Raw genomic sequence first — 16,423 nt, 5'->3', positions numbered from 1 at the left:
TGCAGCGTATAATTTTGTGCTAAGCTTAATATAATATTTAAGTGGGTGTAGGTTGGCAAAAACTATTTCTTTTTTAAATAAAACTTTACTGAAAATGATTCCCCACTATGCAGGAATTTCTCGTTTAAGACCTCCCCACTATTATTTAGCGTATGATGAATACAATATTATTTACAATATATACAACTACCATCTCAAGCTTGTAACTAAAGTTCCATGTCAAAATTTAATAGCCAGAGAAGAGCTTCGTTTGAGACACAGTTTAAGTCCTCAATAGAGCCTCTGTAACTACGCAAAGGACACTCAAATGCAAGGTGTTCCACTGTCTGTTCCCCTTGTCCGCAGTCACATTGCGGTGATGTCTTCCATCCCCATTTGAAGAGAGTGGCTCCACATCTACCTTGGCCGGTCCTAATTCGATTTAGCATCCTCCACTGCCGTCTGGGAAGAGAAAAACCATCTGGGCACTTGCATGGGTTCTCAATGATGTGGTGATGTGGTAATGCGGATTGCTGTTGCCATTGTTGTTTCCAGGCGTCCGATACATTAAAGGAGGTGTCCTGTAAATTCATTGCAGTACGCCAAGAAGGGTGTCTGGATTTCAGTCGTTTAGCTGGGGAAGCTGCTATGTCAGAATGAATAGGAAGGTGAGGATTGTTTTCAGTTTTCTTCCACAAGTTAAGCAGTGACTGCGATCTTCTTAGGGATGGAGGTGGTATGTGGCTTAGGGTGGGAAGCCAGTGTGTGTTAGTTGGTCGGATGCATCCTGTAATGATACGCATTGCTTGGTTCAGCTGGGTGTCTACTAATCCAGTGTGAGCACTGTTTAGCCAGGTAGAGCAGCAATATTCAGCGACGGAATAAGAGAGTGCAAGAGCAGTGGATCTCAGGACTTGGGCATTAGCACCCCAGGATGTACCTGCCAGCTTTTGGAGGATGTTATTTCTGGTCTTGATCTTGGCTGACACATTATAGAGGTGATTCTTGTAGGTCAAGGACCTGTCCAGGGTGACTCCCAGGTATTTTGGGTTACTATAATACTGTAGATTCTCTCCTTTGAATGGTATGGTTGGTTTGTACCCAGCACTTCTATTCCGCAAATGGAAGGTAGACACAACAGTTTTCTTGGGGTTTGGTCTAAGGTTGTTGTGATAAAAGTAACTGTCTAGAATCTTTAAGTCTGATGTAAGCGTCGACTCAGACTCATCGAAGCGTTGATGTTGGGCAACCAATGCGATGTCATCTGCATAGATGAATTTTCTGGATTTAGTTACAGGAAGGTCATGTGTGTACAGGTTGAATAGAAGAGGGGCCAATACAGAGCCCTGAGGGAGTCCGCCATTTATCTTATGTACTTTACTTCTGGAGTCTTCGGAAAAAATCTGGAAGTACCTATTACTCAGCATGTTACTGAGTAATGTGGAGAGTTTCAGACAAGGGATGATGCTGATAAATTTGAGAAGGAGCTTATCTTGCCACACGGTGTCATATGCAGCTGTCAGATCTAAGAAGACGGCCGTGCTTACCATTTTGTTCTCAAATCCATTTTCAATATGGGTAACTAGTGCTAAAACCTGTTCTTCACATCCTCGTCCAGGTCTAAATCCAGCTTGCTCGACTGGAATATGCTGGTTTATTCTCGCAAAAATCCTGTTATATATCAGCCTTTCCATAAGCTTCATTGTAACACTGAGTAGTGCTATTGGCCGGTAACTCTCAACTTTTGTTGGGTCCTTAGATGTTTTCAATACAGCTATTATTTTTGTTTTCTTGAAGACTGAAGGTAGGTTACCTGTCTCTAGTATGTTTGTGAAGAAGTTAGTAAGCCATTTAGCAGCAGCTGGTCCAAGATGAAGAAGGAACTCTGGATATATACCATCAGCGCCTGCCGCTTTGCCAGGTTTTAGACTTTCTAAGGCCTGCTTAGTTTCTTGTAGTTGAAATGGGGCAGAGAATTCAGAGGATCGTTGAGCCGAATGTTTCTTTTCCTTCAGGAGGTGCTTTACGTGCCTTCTATGATGCTTTTCAACTGAGACCTTTGAGGTACAGATCATATGCTTGGCCATGTCGTCTAGACTGATGCTTGTTTTCGGTCTAATTTTGCTATTTGGTGTGTCCAATTTCCTGATCAGGCTCCAAGCTTCTCTGCTGGAGTGAGTGAAGTCTAGGGACTCTACTGTTTCTTGCCAAATTCTCTTCCTATTTTCATCTAGGGATTGTAACAGTTCCGAAGCTGTATCTGGGTCACCATTGGCCTCAAATTCTTTGAAGAGCCTTTCACTCTCCTCGTTCCAGCCGGGGATGTATTGTTTACGATATCCTCTTGGGATACATCGTTTTGCTGCACTTTTAACCACACCGATGAATCTGCTGTAGTTACTATGAATAGGTCTTATCCATCGCAGGTTGGAGTCAATCTGTTTAGAAAATTCTTCCCAATTGGCTTTTTTAAAATTCCATCTCTTTTTCGGGCAGGAGTGAACGATGGGCACAAGCAATCCAGACTGGATAATTATTGGTCTGTGCTGACTGTGAGGAAATTTGTTGAGCACTGTGTGTCGTATGTTGCTGAGTGGGTGTTGTGACTGCGTTACAAAACAGAGATCCGGGGTGTATTCTTTGTTCCATCGTGCAGAAGAGAAGGAAGCCTTATCCTTGGCATCATAGATAAGCTTAAGGTTTTCAGTTTCCATCCAGTCAGTGAGCTTTTCCCCATTACTGTCATTCTCTTTGTATCCCCATAGTGTGTGATGGCTGTTGAAGTCGCCTGCAATTATACTTGGATTTTGCAGAGATGGAATTGGTGGAGACGGCCAGGGAGTTCCAGGAGGTTTATATACGTTAACTACTGTCAAATCACAAACTTTGATTGAGGTAGTAAATATTTCATTATCTGAGAAGGATGGCAAGACTTGATAGACCTCCCCACTTAACGGGTTAAATAACTTATCTGTACACTAGCTCTTGCCTGTGGCTTTGCATGTGTGGAAATTTATTTTTTGGCCATTTATAGAACTGATGAACTCTGGAAACTGTATCCTTTTAGTAATGTTGGAACATGTTGGTTTCTGTTGATTTGTTGATAGAATTTGAATTTTTTTCAGAAAGTGGAGAAGAGGAGTGTAGAGAAACCATCAACCCATATAAATCCTGTCCGTATTTTCTGGGATTGTAGGCCGTGGTCCAGGAGTGTGTGATGGTCCTGATGTTTCACTGAAGACTGTGTTTGGCATTATCAAGGGTTCCAACTGACTTTGATATCTGCGAAGCTCACAATGGAATGGAGTGGTGTTGCAATTCCACCTCATAACACAGGCTAAAGTGCGCTGCTCGCCTATTGGTCCGCAGGGCCGTTGCTGATTGGCTGTTCTTGAGGCAATGATTGAAGTATTAAGGAGCCTGATGTAGGCAACCTACCTTGGCATAGACAAGCAACTAATCATCCGTTGCTTTTTCTGGTCTGCCGCAGCCATCATGTCCTCCAGGATTTAAAGCTTTCAGGACATACAATCAGTTTCATATTGGTTCCATATTGGCATCAACTATACATACATTGAATATGTATTTCTGGTCTGCCGCAGCCATCATGTCCTCCAGGATTTAAAGCTTTCAGGACGTACAATCAGTTTCATATTGGTTCCATATTGGCATCAACTATACATACATTGTAATGTTACTGAATATGTGGATCTATAACATTTTAATGTATGTATAGCTTTCAGGACTGGAAACTAGGCTTTGTTGACCCATTCAGATTTCTCCTTACGGTTGAATCTGTTGGTGTGCTTCAGGATTTCAATGGCTCCCCTTTGTAGCTGGGCATGATAAGATACAGTAGTTGACAGTACATTGGTGTTGCTGTACTGTATGTCATGGCCTGCTGTGTAGAGAGGATGGCGCTCACAGCAGAAATAGCCAGCCTAGACCCAAATACAGACATTAATAGTTCCTGGATTTTTGTTGTTGGCCCTATATATACCCCATGGGACTCCAGTAGCGTCCTTATTCTATTAGTTATCTTCCCAGTATATGACAGAAAGGCTTCAGCTGCCGGCCGCTCATCTTCTTTGTCGCTGGTTGTTGGATGTCTGGGATGGAGTGCTCGCTGGATATCTTTATGGTTGTACCCGTTAGTGAGTTGGGCCATATTGAGGTGGCCGAGTTCCTGGATTGGCTTGACAAATTCTTCTTGCACGTTCAGCTAGCATCTTAATCACTCCGTATTTCTGTCATGGGTGGTGTTTGGATGCTCTGAAGATAGCGGTCTGTGTGGGTCGGCTTGCGGTACAGTGTGTGTCCCAGGTTTGAATCAGCTGTCTTCATTACCAAAACATCGAGAAAAGGGAGTTTTTCTTCGTTTCCTGTATCCATAGTGAACCGAATATTGATGATGCTGTAGAAACAGCAGTAGTTGTTTCTGTCCATGGCTGCAGATAAGAAAGGTGTCATCTACGTAGGGAACCCACACCTTAGGTTTCATTGGTGCAGTCTCAAGTACTGTTTGCTCGAACTCTTCAATAAAGAAATTTGCGATCACTGGACTCAGAGGACTGCCCTTGGTGACACAATCTGTTTGTTGTTGTTGTTCCACAGGTAGTAGCTTGTGGTGAGGCAGTGGTTGAACAGGTTGGTAATGTCCTCAGGAAAAATCTGAGCGATGTGGTTCAGGGCTTCCTTTACTGGCACTTTGGTGAAGAGTGAGACCCTGTCGAAGCTGACATGCAGGTCTTTGGCTTCTAACTGGATGTTCCTCAGCTTTTCTATGAACTGGCCTGAATCTCTGATACGCAACTGAGTGATGTTTTGCAGTATTGTAGTTTGGTGATCGTAAATGCTATCCAGTAGTGTAGGTAGTGTAATGTTTAGTTATTTCTAAAATAAGAAGAGAATCAAAGTTAAGAAGTGTTGATTGAGAATATTGAAAACTACTGCAATGTGAAATTGATACAAATCGGAAAACATACTTATTTAGCGAGGTAGCAAGTTTCACGTCGCTCTGCGGCCAGACACACACTGAATGAAAGAAGGCACTTAACCCTTTAGCGTGCGCGGGAACTTGACTCGTGAGTGTGGCAAGAAGGTGATGGCGCCCAGATGGAACTTTTTGTATCTGTACTGTCCATATATTGGGCTAATATCATCACAGAACAAAGTTGCTCTACTAATGTTTATATAAGCTGGTTAAAAGGGGTAGCACTTACAAATATGAGATAAAACATAGACAGCCTGAATACAGGCATTGAATTTAGTGGAGAAAAAATAGTTTTATCTCATTATAGCTGGATTATGAGATTTAATAACATCAAGAAATTACCACTGTGTTTTAAATGTGTTCATTATCTGCTGACTTCACCCATGTTATATTGATGCTGCTTTCTACAAATTTTTATAGTGCTTTATTTTCTTTTCAATTATAATCTTGAGAGTAGACACGGCGATAATTAAAGAATATCATAAAACAATCATTAAGAAGAAAGTTTTTAGTGCTTTTTTTTTTAAAGATTTCTAACAGTATATATTTAATAATTGTAATTATTTAAATTGGGTCTTAGAAAGTAAGGACATTTTTTCATACTGGTGAACGTGATGAAGAGAATGGCACAAGTTTCTTGAAACTTGTGCAGTGAATGAATAATTAGACTGTTTTTTAATAAATATTGACTGGGTGGACCCATTAAACAACCCATTGTGTTTATTTGATGATCACAGTCATTATGCACCAAAATAAGGAAGAAAAAGTCAAATTTGGTAACAAAAAAGTGCATTTCTTTATTTTTAAAGACAACCAATTTTCACATCTGTAACATCTTCAGTTTTATAGATATAAATGACCTCATAAAATAAAAAAATTCAACCCCTTTTTATTCCCCTTTAATTGAATTTTTCAATAACAAAAAACCTGTTTCTTTATTTTTAAAGAAGATTCCATACACCAATTTTCACGTCTGTAACATCTTTGATTTTTGAGATATAAGTATCCTCATAAAAAGAATTCAACCTCTCTTTCACTTCTTTTCACAACCCCTGCCCCCCCGAAAAAATATGTTTTTAAAATATTTTTAACACATTGCGGACCGGCTGCTCATCACACTGCTCAACCCCTGTGCCCGGCCATTTTCTGTGTAACATTTTGCTACCGGGCGAGTTGGCCGTGCGTGTAGAGGCGCGCGGCTGTGAGCTTGCATCCGGGAGATAGTAGGTTCGAATCCCACTATCGGCAGCCCTGAAAATGATTTTCCGTGGTTTCCCATTTTCACACCAGGCAAATGCTGGGGCTGTACCTTAATTAAGGCCACGGCCGCTTCCTTCCAACTCCTAAGCCTTTCCTATACCATCGTCGCCATAAGACCTATCTGTGTCGGTGCGACGTAAAGCCCCTAGCAAAAAAAAAAAACATTTTGCTACAGCGCATGCACATATACTTTTTTTTTTTTTTTTTTTTTTTTTTTTTTGTTAGTTGTTTTACGTCGCACCGACACAGATAGGTCTTACGGCGACGAACATATACAAATTAGTCTTGCTTCACTAACGTTGTACTTATTATGGTGAAATTTACTGGAGACCTTTGGTAAGAGTCCTAATGTTCACTGGTGTGGTAGGCTGTGTAGCAATGATCTCTGTGAAGAGGCACTCAGCGACTTTTGAGGGGATCAGTTGACGAGTAGTCTTTACAACATGACTTTTTTTTTTTACCTGTCCGATCAGTATAAACAAAGCAAAAAATGTTCACATCTCACTACTAGTTACATCAGTGCACTTCAACTTCTTAGGCTTCGATCACATTGGAGGCACGCTTGTGCAAGTAATTTGGTGGCGTGCACGAGCTGGCGTGAACAGCAATGTGCTCACACTAAACGCAAGCAGGTGCAAGTTAATTATTATAAACAGATCAGTCGAAATGGAGATGTCAGACGATGAGGACGTTGTTATGGAAAATGGTGTTTTAATTTTTTTATTTTTGGATGAGCAGGAAATCGGGGAAGAGTGGATGAACGAGTATTTTTTGGACAGAGAGGAAGATGGAGAGTATGCACGAATATTCAATGATTTGCTTAGACAGTCTGATAAGTTTTTTGAATACTTCGGAATGATACCAGACACTTTCTACTATATACTGGACAAAATCACACCTAGAATAAAGAGGCAGTCTAATTTCCGAAAGTGTGTATCACCTGAAGAGCTCCAAAACACTACACTGTCACTGCTTCGATGGTCAGAAATCAACTGAGATCACGCGCGCTTGCAACTACAAAACAAATAATTTTGTTTCGAAGTGGAGTCGGATCAAGCTTGCGCAAGCGTGCACTTGCTTGTGGCGGGCAGTATGAGCGGCGATGGACAAGTCACCACTTGTTTCTGTCGCTCTCCTGCAGATTTTGTTTATATGTGCACGCTTGCGCACGTGCGTGCCACCAAATTACTTGCACAAGCGTGCGTCCAATGTGATCAAAGCCTTTGGGGATATTTTGTGTGATGAAGCTGTTTGCTGGTGATACAAATTCGTCTGCTTGACAACAAGTTTAAGGGAAATCATCACAAAAAATAAGTCCTACTACTTCACCAATGTTTTGACGTTCATTAAGTCTTACCGTTATGCCAGGAACTCATGGGAAATCCTATAAAGTCAGTGAACTATTATTTTCTACCCATTTATCAGGAAAAAAAGACATATCACTTCCATTTACACTAACATCATCACTTTCAGTCTCGTTTTCGACCACCACTACTTCACGTTGGTTTGGAGGGCGTACATCAGACACTTTCATCAGAATACCTTTCAACATCAAACTCGCGATCTTCAACATCTATGGGGCAATCCGAATACTTATCCGTATATAATTCATTAAAAGTCTTGTATGCATCTAAGCTTGTGTTCAGTCTGGGAAGCGTCATCTTACCCACCACATGGCTCCTTGAACGATGTAAACATGAGGTTAGAAAACTTAGCGAATGAATCATAAAATAGAAGAAAAACGTAAAGCAAAGCTAGCATGGAATAAACAAAAGCTTCAACACAGAAATTCTAGTAACCTTGACCACCAGCTAGTTTCAGAAGTTTTGACAGATGTCCACAACGCTCGGCCAGCCAAACACGAGTAAACTCGCCTCTCGTCTCAGTGTTTTAAAGGAGATTCCAAATACCAGTTTTCACATATGTAACATCTTCAGTTTTTTTAGATATATGTGAAAAAAAAATTCCACAGCCTGTTTCCAGTCATTTGACCGGGATAGGGATGGAATGATTGGAATTGTGCCGGCTTTCAAAGCCTGTTGCAGTCCTCTGAGGCAATGATTGAAGGCCCTCTCCCGCAATAAGGGTCTATGCCACAAAACTAAAATGTTCAGGAAACAGAAAAAACTGTTAAATAATGAGACAATGAAAAATATATATTTTGGAATAAATCAGATTACTTAAAGAACACTTGGAAATTAAATTATCACAAATTAACCTTCTTAAGGTAGTAAAAAAGCACTTTCTTACTTTGAAATCATGGAATAAGGGTCTAAACCACATTTTCACTGTTTGATAGTGTTACTTATTGTCAAATGAATCACTTCAAATAACTATTGAATTCTTGAGGCATATAGTCACACATCTTCTGTAGGTCTTTCTTTTTTTCTTAATGAGCAATGTTGAGCCGTAGAGTTGGCAATTTTTGCGGCAGGAGGAGTGACTGATTCTGTCCGTTCTTGACATTTTAAACTAAGATATATCTTTCCCAAGGAGCAAAAAAGTTGTGGGATCCTTGCATATACACAGATGTGGGGTCATCTTCAGAAAACTTCAGCCACATTGCTTCAACAATCTTGAATTTAGGGACTTCGACCAATATTCCTTGTAGTTGGCTTAGGTCTTTGAAGTCAGAACTCCGGAACAGCTCTCGTACATGGGAAGGTTTCTTATGTGTTAAACAATGACTAAATTTATTGTAAGAATCTTCCTTAGCACAACATAACCTATTTATTATAGACCCTTATTCTACTCACCTGTTGTGGCCTCTTTTTTGCTTCTTTTATAACTCCTTACCTTGTTGCATAAGCCTCACCCTTATTCCTTTCGTTTCCATTCCCATTAATTATCCCTCCAGTTATCATATTTATCTTCCTTTCTCTTGTTTTATTCAAGTTTTTTAACTTGTTGGATGGAACATTCAACACACTGGCATCCATCTTGAATGAGTGGCACAGACCTTTCTTCCAGGCATAAAAGTTTTATAAGAAACAAATTACCTATTTTTATTAAACATATGACTTATCACAGTTCGCATGCAATAACCTGAGATGGCATAGACCCTTATTCCGCAAAAAACTCAACTTGCTGAAATATGTGGCTTAGACCCTTCTTCCGGGGGGGGGGGGGGGGAGAGACTTCGATTAATGACTGATGAAATGAAAAGATATTGGAGAATATTGCTGGAATGAAAGATGATCAGGAAAACCAGAGTACCTGGAGAAAAACCTGTCTGCCTCCACTTTGTCCAACACAAATCTCACATGGAGTGACTGGGTTTAAACCATGGTACCCAGTGGTGAGAGGCCAACGTGCTGCAGCCTGAGCCACAGAGGCTCCTGAGATATAAGTATCTTTATAAAAAGAATTCAATGTTTTTCACTTCTTTTCACTCCACTCCTTCCTACCTTCTCTTTCTCTCTCTCAGGTGGATGTTTTTCCAAAAGCAAAATGTGTTTCTTTAAAGGAGATTCCAAATACCAATTTTCACATCTGGTCACTGTTAAGTTTTTGGAGTATAGATACACTAATTTAGTGACTGAATATTTAAGAATTCTTCCTTAGTGAGCATCTACACTGTAATATAAATGTATCCCCAAATTTCGTTTCTTTATGTCCAGTAGTTTTGGCTCAGCGATGATGAATCAGTCAGTCAGGACATGTTTATTTTATGTATACAGTATATATATATAATCTGGTGGACATTTGCCTTCAATGTGTGTTTCTTTTTCTTTTTTTACTTTTGGGCTAAAAGTTTTTTCCTGAAGACAGATATACAGTTTTTTTCAATATCCGCTCATTGCAATCAACTCTTGTGTATGGCTTTTATAGATCTTGTTAAAACTTTTGATTCTATTAACCGAGAAGCTCTTTGGAAAGTCCTGGCTCTGATTGGATGTCCAGACAGATTCATTCAGATACTGCGACTGCTGTATGACAGCACGTTTGCTACTATTATTTCTAGTAATGGTCCTGGCGATCCTTTCCGCATCATTATTCTCAGTATTTGTGGGAACCATACTCCACCTTGTAAATGATAAACTGCCGTCGGGTGTAGAGATTGTGTACAGAACTTAGGAAATCTGTTTAGTATTAGCAGACTGTTATGCAAGTCCAAAGTGTCGTCAGTGTCAGTTCTAGTGCTTTAGTATTTTCCTTAAATTGGTAGCTACCTTTCAACATGTGCAAACACAGAAATCCAATATTGCTTAAAATGCACCAGCGCCGGTTTTGGCCACTTTGTATAAAAGAATCTTTGATAATCATGATATAAGTGTTGGAACGAAGCTCTATGTATACAATGCTGTCGTAATTCTGACACTTATCTGTAGTTGCGAGAATTGGACTACTTATAGAAGACACCTAAAATGCCTGGAGAGAGACCATCAAAACAATGCTCATGGAAGATATTGAAAATTAAATGGTAGGATCATCAGATGAAGATCAATATCTTCGAGGAATCCAACGCTACAAGCATGGCACCAAAGATAATTGGGAATCAACTACGCCGGTCTAGACATATTGTTTGCATGCCAGAAACACTCCTCTCAAAGCAAATTATGTATTCTCAACTAAAGAATGGCCTGCATAATCATGGAAGGCAGCTAAAATGACACGATATTTTGAAGTGTAATCTGAAAATATGACAAATTGACACTGTCGACTGGGAAACTATTGCCAATGATAAGTGAAAATGGTACCAAATCATATATAATGGGGTTAAAAATTTTGAACAGGACAAAACAAGATTAGAATATGAGAGACGGAATCATAGGAAAGAACAAATAATGGTGCTCTCCTACAACCCTCTGCTACTACAACTAGTGTGTGCCATCACTGTAATTGAGTCTGTGGGTTTAGAATTGGACTAAGCAACCAATTGAGAAGACACAATTGATGTTCCAAAAAGTTATCTGTATTTGTTTGATAAATAAATGCGTATGATGATGATGATGACTCGTTGAAATTTCTAAATCTATTGTATAACTATGAATTGCATTGTGTGCAGGCTGAACCTAGGCAACTTTTGATTTTTCTTTTATTCCATATAATGTCAAACTGGAAGTTAGTTCATAATTACATGCAGTATGGCTGTATTTGGAAACTTGCAGTTTTCTGGTTTACTTATTTGACAAAACAGGCCCCACACTGGTATATCTTGGTCTTCTTGTATATCTCTGGTTGTCATGAAAGTAGTGATGTGTCTACGGCACTTTCTGTATTCTTTCTTGAGACGTGTTATAAAATTTGCAGAACATTTAAACTTTATGTGCCCAGTTTCTCTTGTTTTTTGCATTGCCCAAAATTTCAGGCACCAGTAATGGATACATTTTCCCTTGTTTATCCTGCCATGTCAGAATAAAATGATTTGTTCTTCAATCACCTTGTTTCCTCAAAAAATGATGTTCATTACTTTTTTTTTTTTGCTCCACATAATCAAATATTCTTTGATGTATGTACTATTCAGAGATGGATGTGTCTTCAGTAAGGCGCTGTAGGTCGTCACTTTATGTGGAGCTGTATGATAATCATCATACGTATGTTTAAAATGTTCTTTCAGAAATTGAGCTGAAATGCTAACAATGTTAGATTTATTTTCTGGGGATGATTCATATTTGCTAGGACTGATAGCTTCTCCTTGAGGAGTACTGTTTCTGCTACTGACACTAGCGCTATACTCGAAATTACTAATCACTGTATCATTTACAAAGTCTTTTTCTTCATCCACTGTCCTATCCAGTGTTAGTGCACTTGACCAGTCAAATGAATTATGTTTCTGAATAATCAGATCCATGGAAAACATTGCAAAAGTGTAATCATCCTGTCCTACACTGTCTTCTTTTGGATAAAGCCTTCTTAATATGGTCGAAAGTGTAATCATCCTATACTGTCTTCTGTTGGATAATGCCGTCTTAACCCATCGTTGGTCAATGTATAATGGAGTCGTGCTCACCCCGATTTCTGATGTTTTTCAGTTTGGTTTTGTTTATAATTTTGTTTCGTTTTAAGTTAACTGGTTGAGGATAATGTGGCGAGGTAAAAATTTAATGTAAACTTTATAAAATGTCATAGAGTACAATGATCTATTTTTACATGCAAGGAAATACAACAAATATTTCTAAAATATTATATAATTTATTAAGAAAATTAAAATAAATACACTTGCGTATATGAAGGAACTGTTACTTTAACACGTTTATCCGACCCTGTCTCTACACTGGTCATGCTACAAAACGAGGCTGAAGTAGGACCAGAACCACCATGATGCCTTCCTGTCCATATTTTTCTTGGCACAGATGACAAAGCGTTATGGAGTCTTCACCGCAGATTGATACCTAACATTCTTCACACTTTGAGGTACTTTTGTCGTTCTTTTAGGGCTGGAGGCATATTTCACCCTGTCTCTGGTTTGAACTGATTGCGGTCTTGTTCGTTCTTCTTCAAGTCAAAAACACTTCTGTATGCCGATCTGTAAATTGGCATGTATGCTGTGTGCTGACACCCTTGCAATCATATGGGGCTTCATAAGCTCCATTGCCAAACTTTTCAGGAACTTCCTCCAGGGTCATTTGTTCCATGGTGTTACATCTAAAATGACCTGGGTATTAATGCCACCAATGTCAAGCATAGTGAAAAAGATATGGAGGGTCCATCTGTAGCACGCTTTGGCAATGGTATATTGTGATTCCATCTCATTCATTTAATCTCGTCCACCTTATTCCATAAAGTAATGTTATCCATCCCTATGTCCAATATTGAAAGCATCAGAAATAACGGATCGGATTCGGTACGAAAAAGGCTGTCTCTTTCACTATTACTTTCTTGATCACTATTATATGGCTCATCAACTTCCTCTCTAAATTTACTGTTCACATCAAAGTGTACAATAAATCATGAAGTAAAATACCAATGTGAATGAAAAATATACTCACACTGCCGGTCGACAGGTGAGCGCGGACCTCACTCTCATGCCGCTGCAGTAATAATGGTGTCGCGGCTCCAACTGAAGGTCATGCTGCGCATTATTGCTGTATCCATCCCACTCGTAACAATATTTTAGGAAACTAAAAGGGCTCCCAAAGTGCGCACTTAAATTGTTCATGAAGGAGGAGGAAGAAAATTGGGAGTGAGCGCTGCACTCACTTCGATCAATGGTGGGTTAATATGGATCTCGTGCCCGCCTCCATAACTTAATGGTTAGCTCAGCTCTATTAGCTGCTGTCCTTGAAGGCCCATGTTCGATTCTCGGTACTGCAGAAATTCAACAATGGTAGTAGGACTGGTCTGTGGTTAAAATGGTACATGCAGCTCACCTCCATTGGGGGTGTGCCTGAAAAGAGTTGTGCCACTTCCAGATTATTTTATTGGTTGCCAAATTAATAACTGGTAATAAGAAATAAGAAATTACATTCCCAGATACCTTTTTAAGTGAAATAAACATATCGTCGCTGCCAGGACAAAACCTCCTACGTGAAATATTTTAAGTTAGAACTTTGGCCGGAAAGGTTCTGTCATCTAAGGTGTAATATTGTGTAAATGTTGTCAAGGGTTTCTCGCTCTTCATAATGTATGTGCTGCGGGTCAGTATATCTCCAAAAATATTATCACATAGGAGGTTTTGTCCCGGCAACCACGATATGCCAAAAGGTTGACATTTTGTCAACAGGTGGCAACAACTAACTAAGCTGGTAGCAACAAAAGAGAATTGAGCTGCGGAAGCCTGCTAGTGTCTTGGGTGGTGTATCTGTAATAAAGTTCTACTTTTTTTTTTGGTCCTGTTATCGAACCAAATAACTGTACCAAAGAATTCTTTTACTCAGCTGATCCTTTGAAGGATTACTTGAAAATCCTGTTATAGTATGTCATTTTTCTTTGATATGATTAGTCTGTCTTTACAAGCTGCAGCTTTTTGTCTACATACATCTGCTTAATTTTCTTTGCATAAATATTGGAAAAAAATAATTTTTAATTCTAACCGAGGAAACACAATTTACTCTATGCTTTTATCTTATTTTTAAAATTTTTAATTCAATAGAGTTATTTCTGTACTGGAGGAATTTTATTTACTTAATTTTGTTTATTTAGGTTAGTAGTATTAAATAAAATATGCATATTTTAGAATACTTTGTATTATTTCTTTTTTCATTGTGTTTAAAATATAGAAATTAGTATGAGTTTAGAAAAGGCCTCTTTGCTTCCCAGTTGGTGACTATTAAATCAAACCTTAGTAAGAGTTTGACTGGTGCTGGTGGGAACCGTCAACTGGGAGGAGGTGGTAACAACAGTCACCGTGGAAATGGCGGTGCGGGGGGAGGGAACAGCCATCACCGTCCCCACAACCAGCAACAGTCCCAGACACAGAGATTCCCACCACTGCATACTCAGAGCTATTGGCACCATGGCCAACATTCCCAGCATAGGACCGGGTAAAGTATGAACACATATATTTTTAATTGTACCTTTTCTTTGTTCTTGCTTGTGATGGTATGGGTGTTACGACAAGGTGGTGATATTTCCCACAACCTTATCACATTATGGGAACATGTACAGTGAAACACTATAGGGAAATATTCTTGTTTAATTGTTTTGTTACTTGTATTCCACAATCAAAAAAAAAAAAATTTAAGTGAAGTGTTCGTAGTGAGTTTCTTCCTTCACTACAGGGTGATTCAAAAGGTTGTGCAGAAACTGATGTAGCCCACAGAGGGATCAAAATACAACAGCTTTTGAATAGAAACATGTATGGGGGAGACAGTTGAACCCTGGAATACATTACACTCATTTTTATTTTATTTTTAATTATGAGTAGTAACTTTTTAATCCTGTAAATGATTGATTAATATTGAGGTCTCCTTTAAATTTCCTGTTTATATTTTCCGGTTTTACAGTTCTGTTAAGCGTAAAGAAAAAATAATTTGTAGCAAGATTTGAAGTGTACCATGAAACATACCCTCTTGTACCTTGGAACACAAGAAATATAGATGGGAAATAGCTGTAAGTAAATATTTGAAATCAATTAAATATATGTGTCATTATTAACTGTTATAACAAATATTTTCAGAAATATCCAAAAATATAGGATATTAATTTGTAAATTTGTAAAGCAGAACTATTTCTCAGTTGCAGTTGCAGAAATCGCAAATGTAGCTTCTCCATCCCTTTGGCCCAGCTATTTCTTGTTTATTCCGTACTCAGGGTCAGATCAGGTCAGTTAACTTTTGCAGTAATTTTTATGAACATCAGTAAACAATTTTCTTCTGTTGTTAAATCATGGGCCCTAGCAGAAAGTCTCCGCTTCAGAGTCTGGAAATCTTGACAATGTCTTGACAGAGTAGCTAACTTCACATTGATCACTTTGCAAACTTCTCTGATAGAAATTTTGGTTTCAGGAGGAACCATTGCTGCTTAATCGGTTTTCTTCAAGGCCCGATAGATGCCTGACTAATTTCTCTTCATTTGAAAAAAAGAAAATATTGTATACTATGTTGTGTGCTCCAAGGTTGAATATGATGCACGTTTCGACAAATGTGGCTCCGTAAGTTAGAGGTTGTAATAAATCACTGAAGTCGGTGTATTAATTTACTCATCAGATGATAAGAAACAAACAGTAAGTGGTTACAGTAACAAACACAAATTCACTTCTGTTATAAAACGAACAAAATATTTACCTCCAATGCTAAAAATGTTTTGTTCACAGCATGTGTACACTTGTTGTATGTTGGGTATTCAACCCAAAGGCTGGTTTGATCCTTCACAGCTCCACCAATAGCTATTATAGATAGCCTAGGTGTCACTGAAGAGGCATACGAGGAAAATGAAGAGTGAGGTAGTTTCCTGTTGTTTTCCTCACTGGGCTAGAAGTTGCTGTTACATATCAGTCTGCCAAGCCCACTGAAATGTATGCACCAACCGATCCTATGAGCAATATTTTCACACCATTCATAACAGGGACTGGTTGCACAAGGAATGGTATTACTAACATCGCTCATACCTCAGTCACTTGCATATTGTCATAGCCAAGGATGAGACTGAGGCAGGTCAATGAAAGTATCAAATTTATTCTAGCCCACACCAGAAGACATAGTGCACTGCAAAAGGCGTGTACACTTGTTAACATTAGAAATCAGAACTACAGTTAGTGCTACTTGCAGGTACTTTTTACATTTTTGTTTTAGTTTTGAGCTAATAGAT

The 16,423-nt window shown here is 39.0% G+C and overlaps 1 protein-coding gene across 2 annotated transcripts in view; it reads left to right on the top strand.

Annotated features, from left to right (window-relative positions):
* The window catches only part of LOC136878856 (caprin homolog), a 100,082-nt gene that overhangs the window by 61,091 nt on the left and 22,568 nt on the right, over positions 1-16,423 (top strand). For both annotated transcript variants that reach the window (XM_067152395.2, XM_067152396.2), the window contains exon 6: positions 14,435-14,658. In XM_067152395.2, the coding sequence (XP_067008496.1) occupies positions 14,435-14,658 (224 nt within the window). The remainder of the gene's footprint in view (positions 1-14,434; positions 14,659-16,423) is intronic.

Source organism: Anabrus simplex, chromosome 8 (assembly GCF_040414725.1).
Source record: "Anabrus simplex isolate iqAnaSimp1 chromosome 8, ASM4041472v1, whole genome shotgun sequence".
Lineage (NCBI taxonomy): Eukaryota > Metazoa > Arthropoda > Insecta > Orthoptera > Tettigoniidae > Anabrus > Anabrus simplex.
Note: the sequence above shows the minus strand (reverse complement) of the source record. Positions and strands in the feature narration are given on the sequence as shown.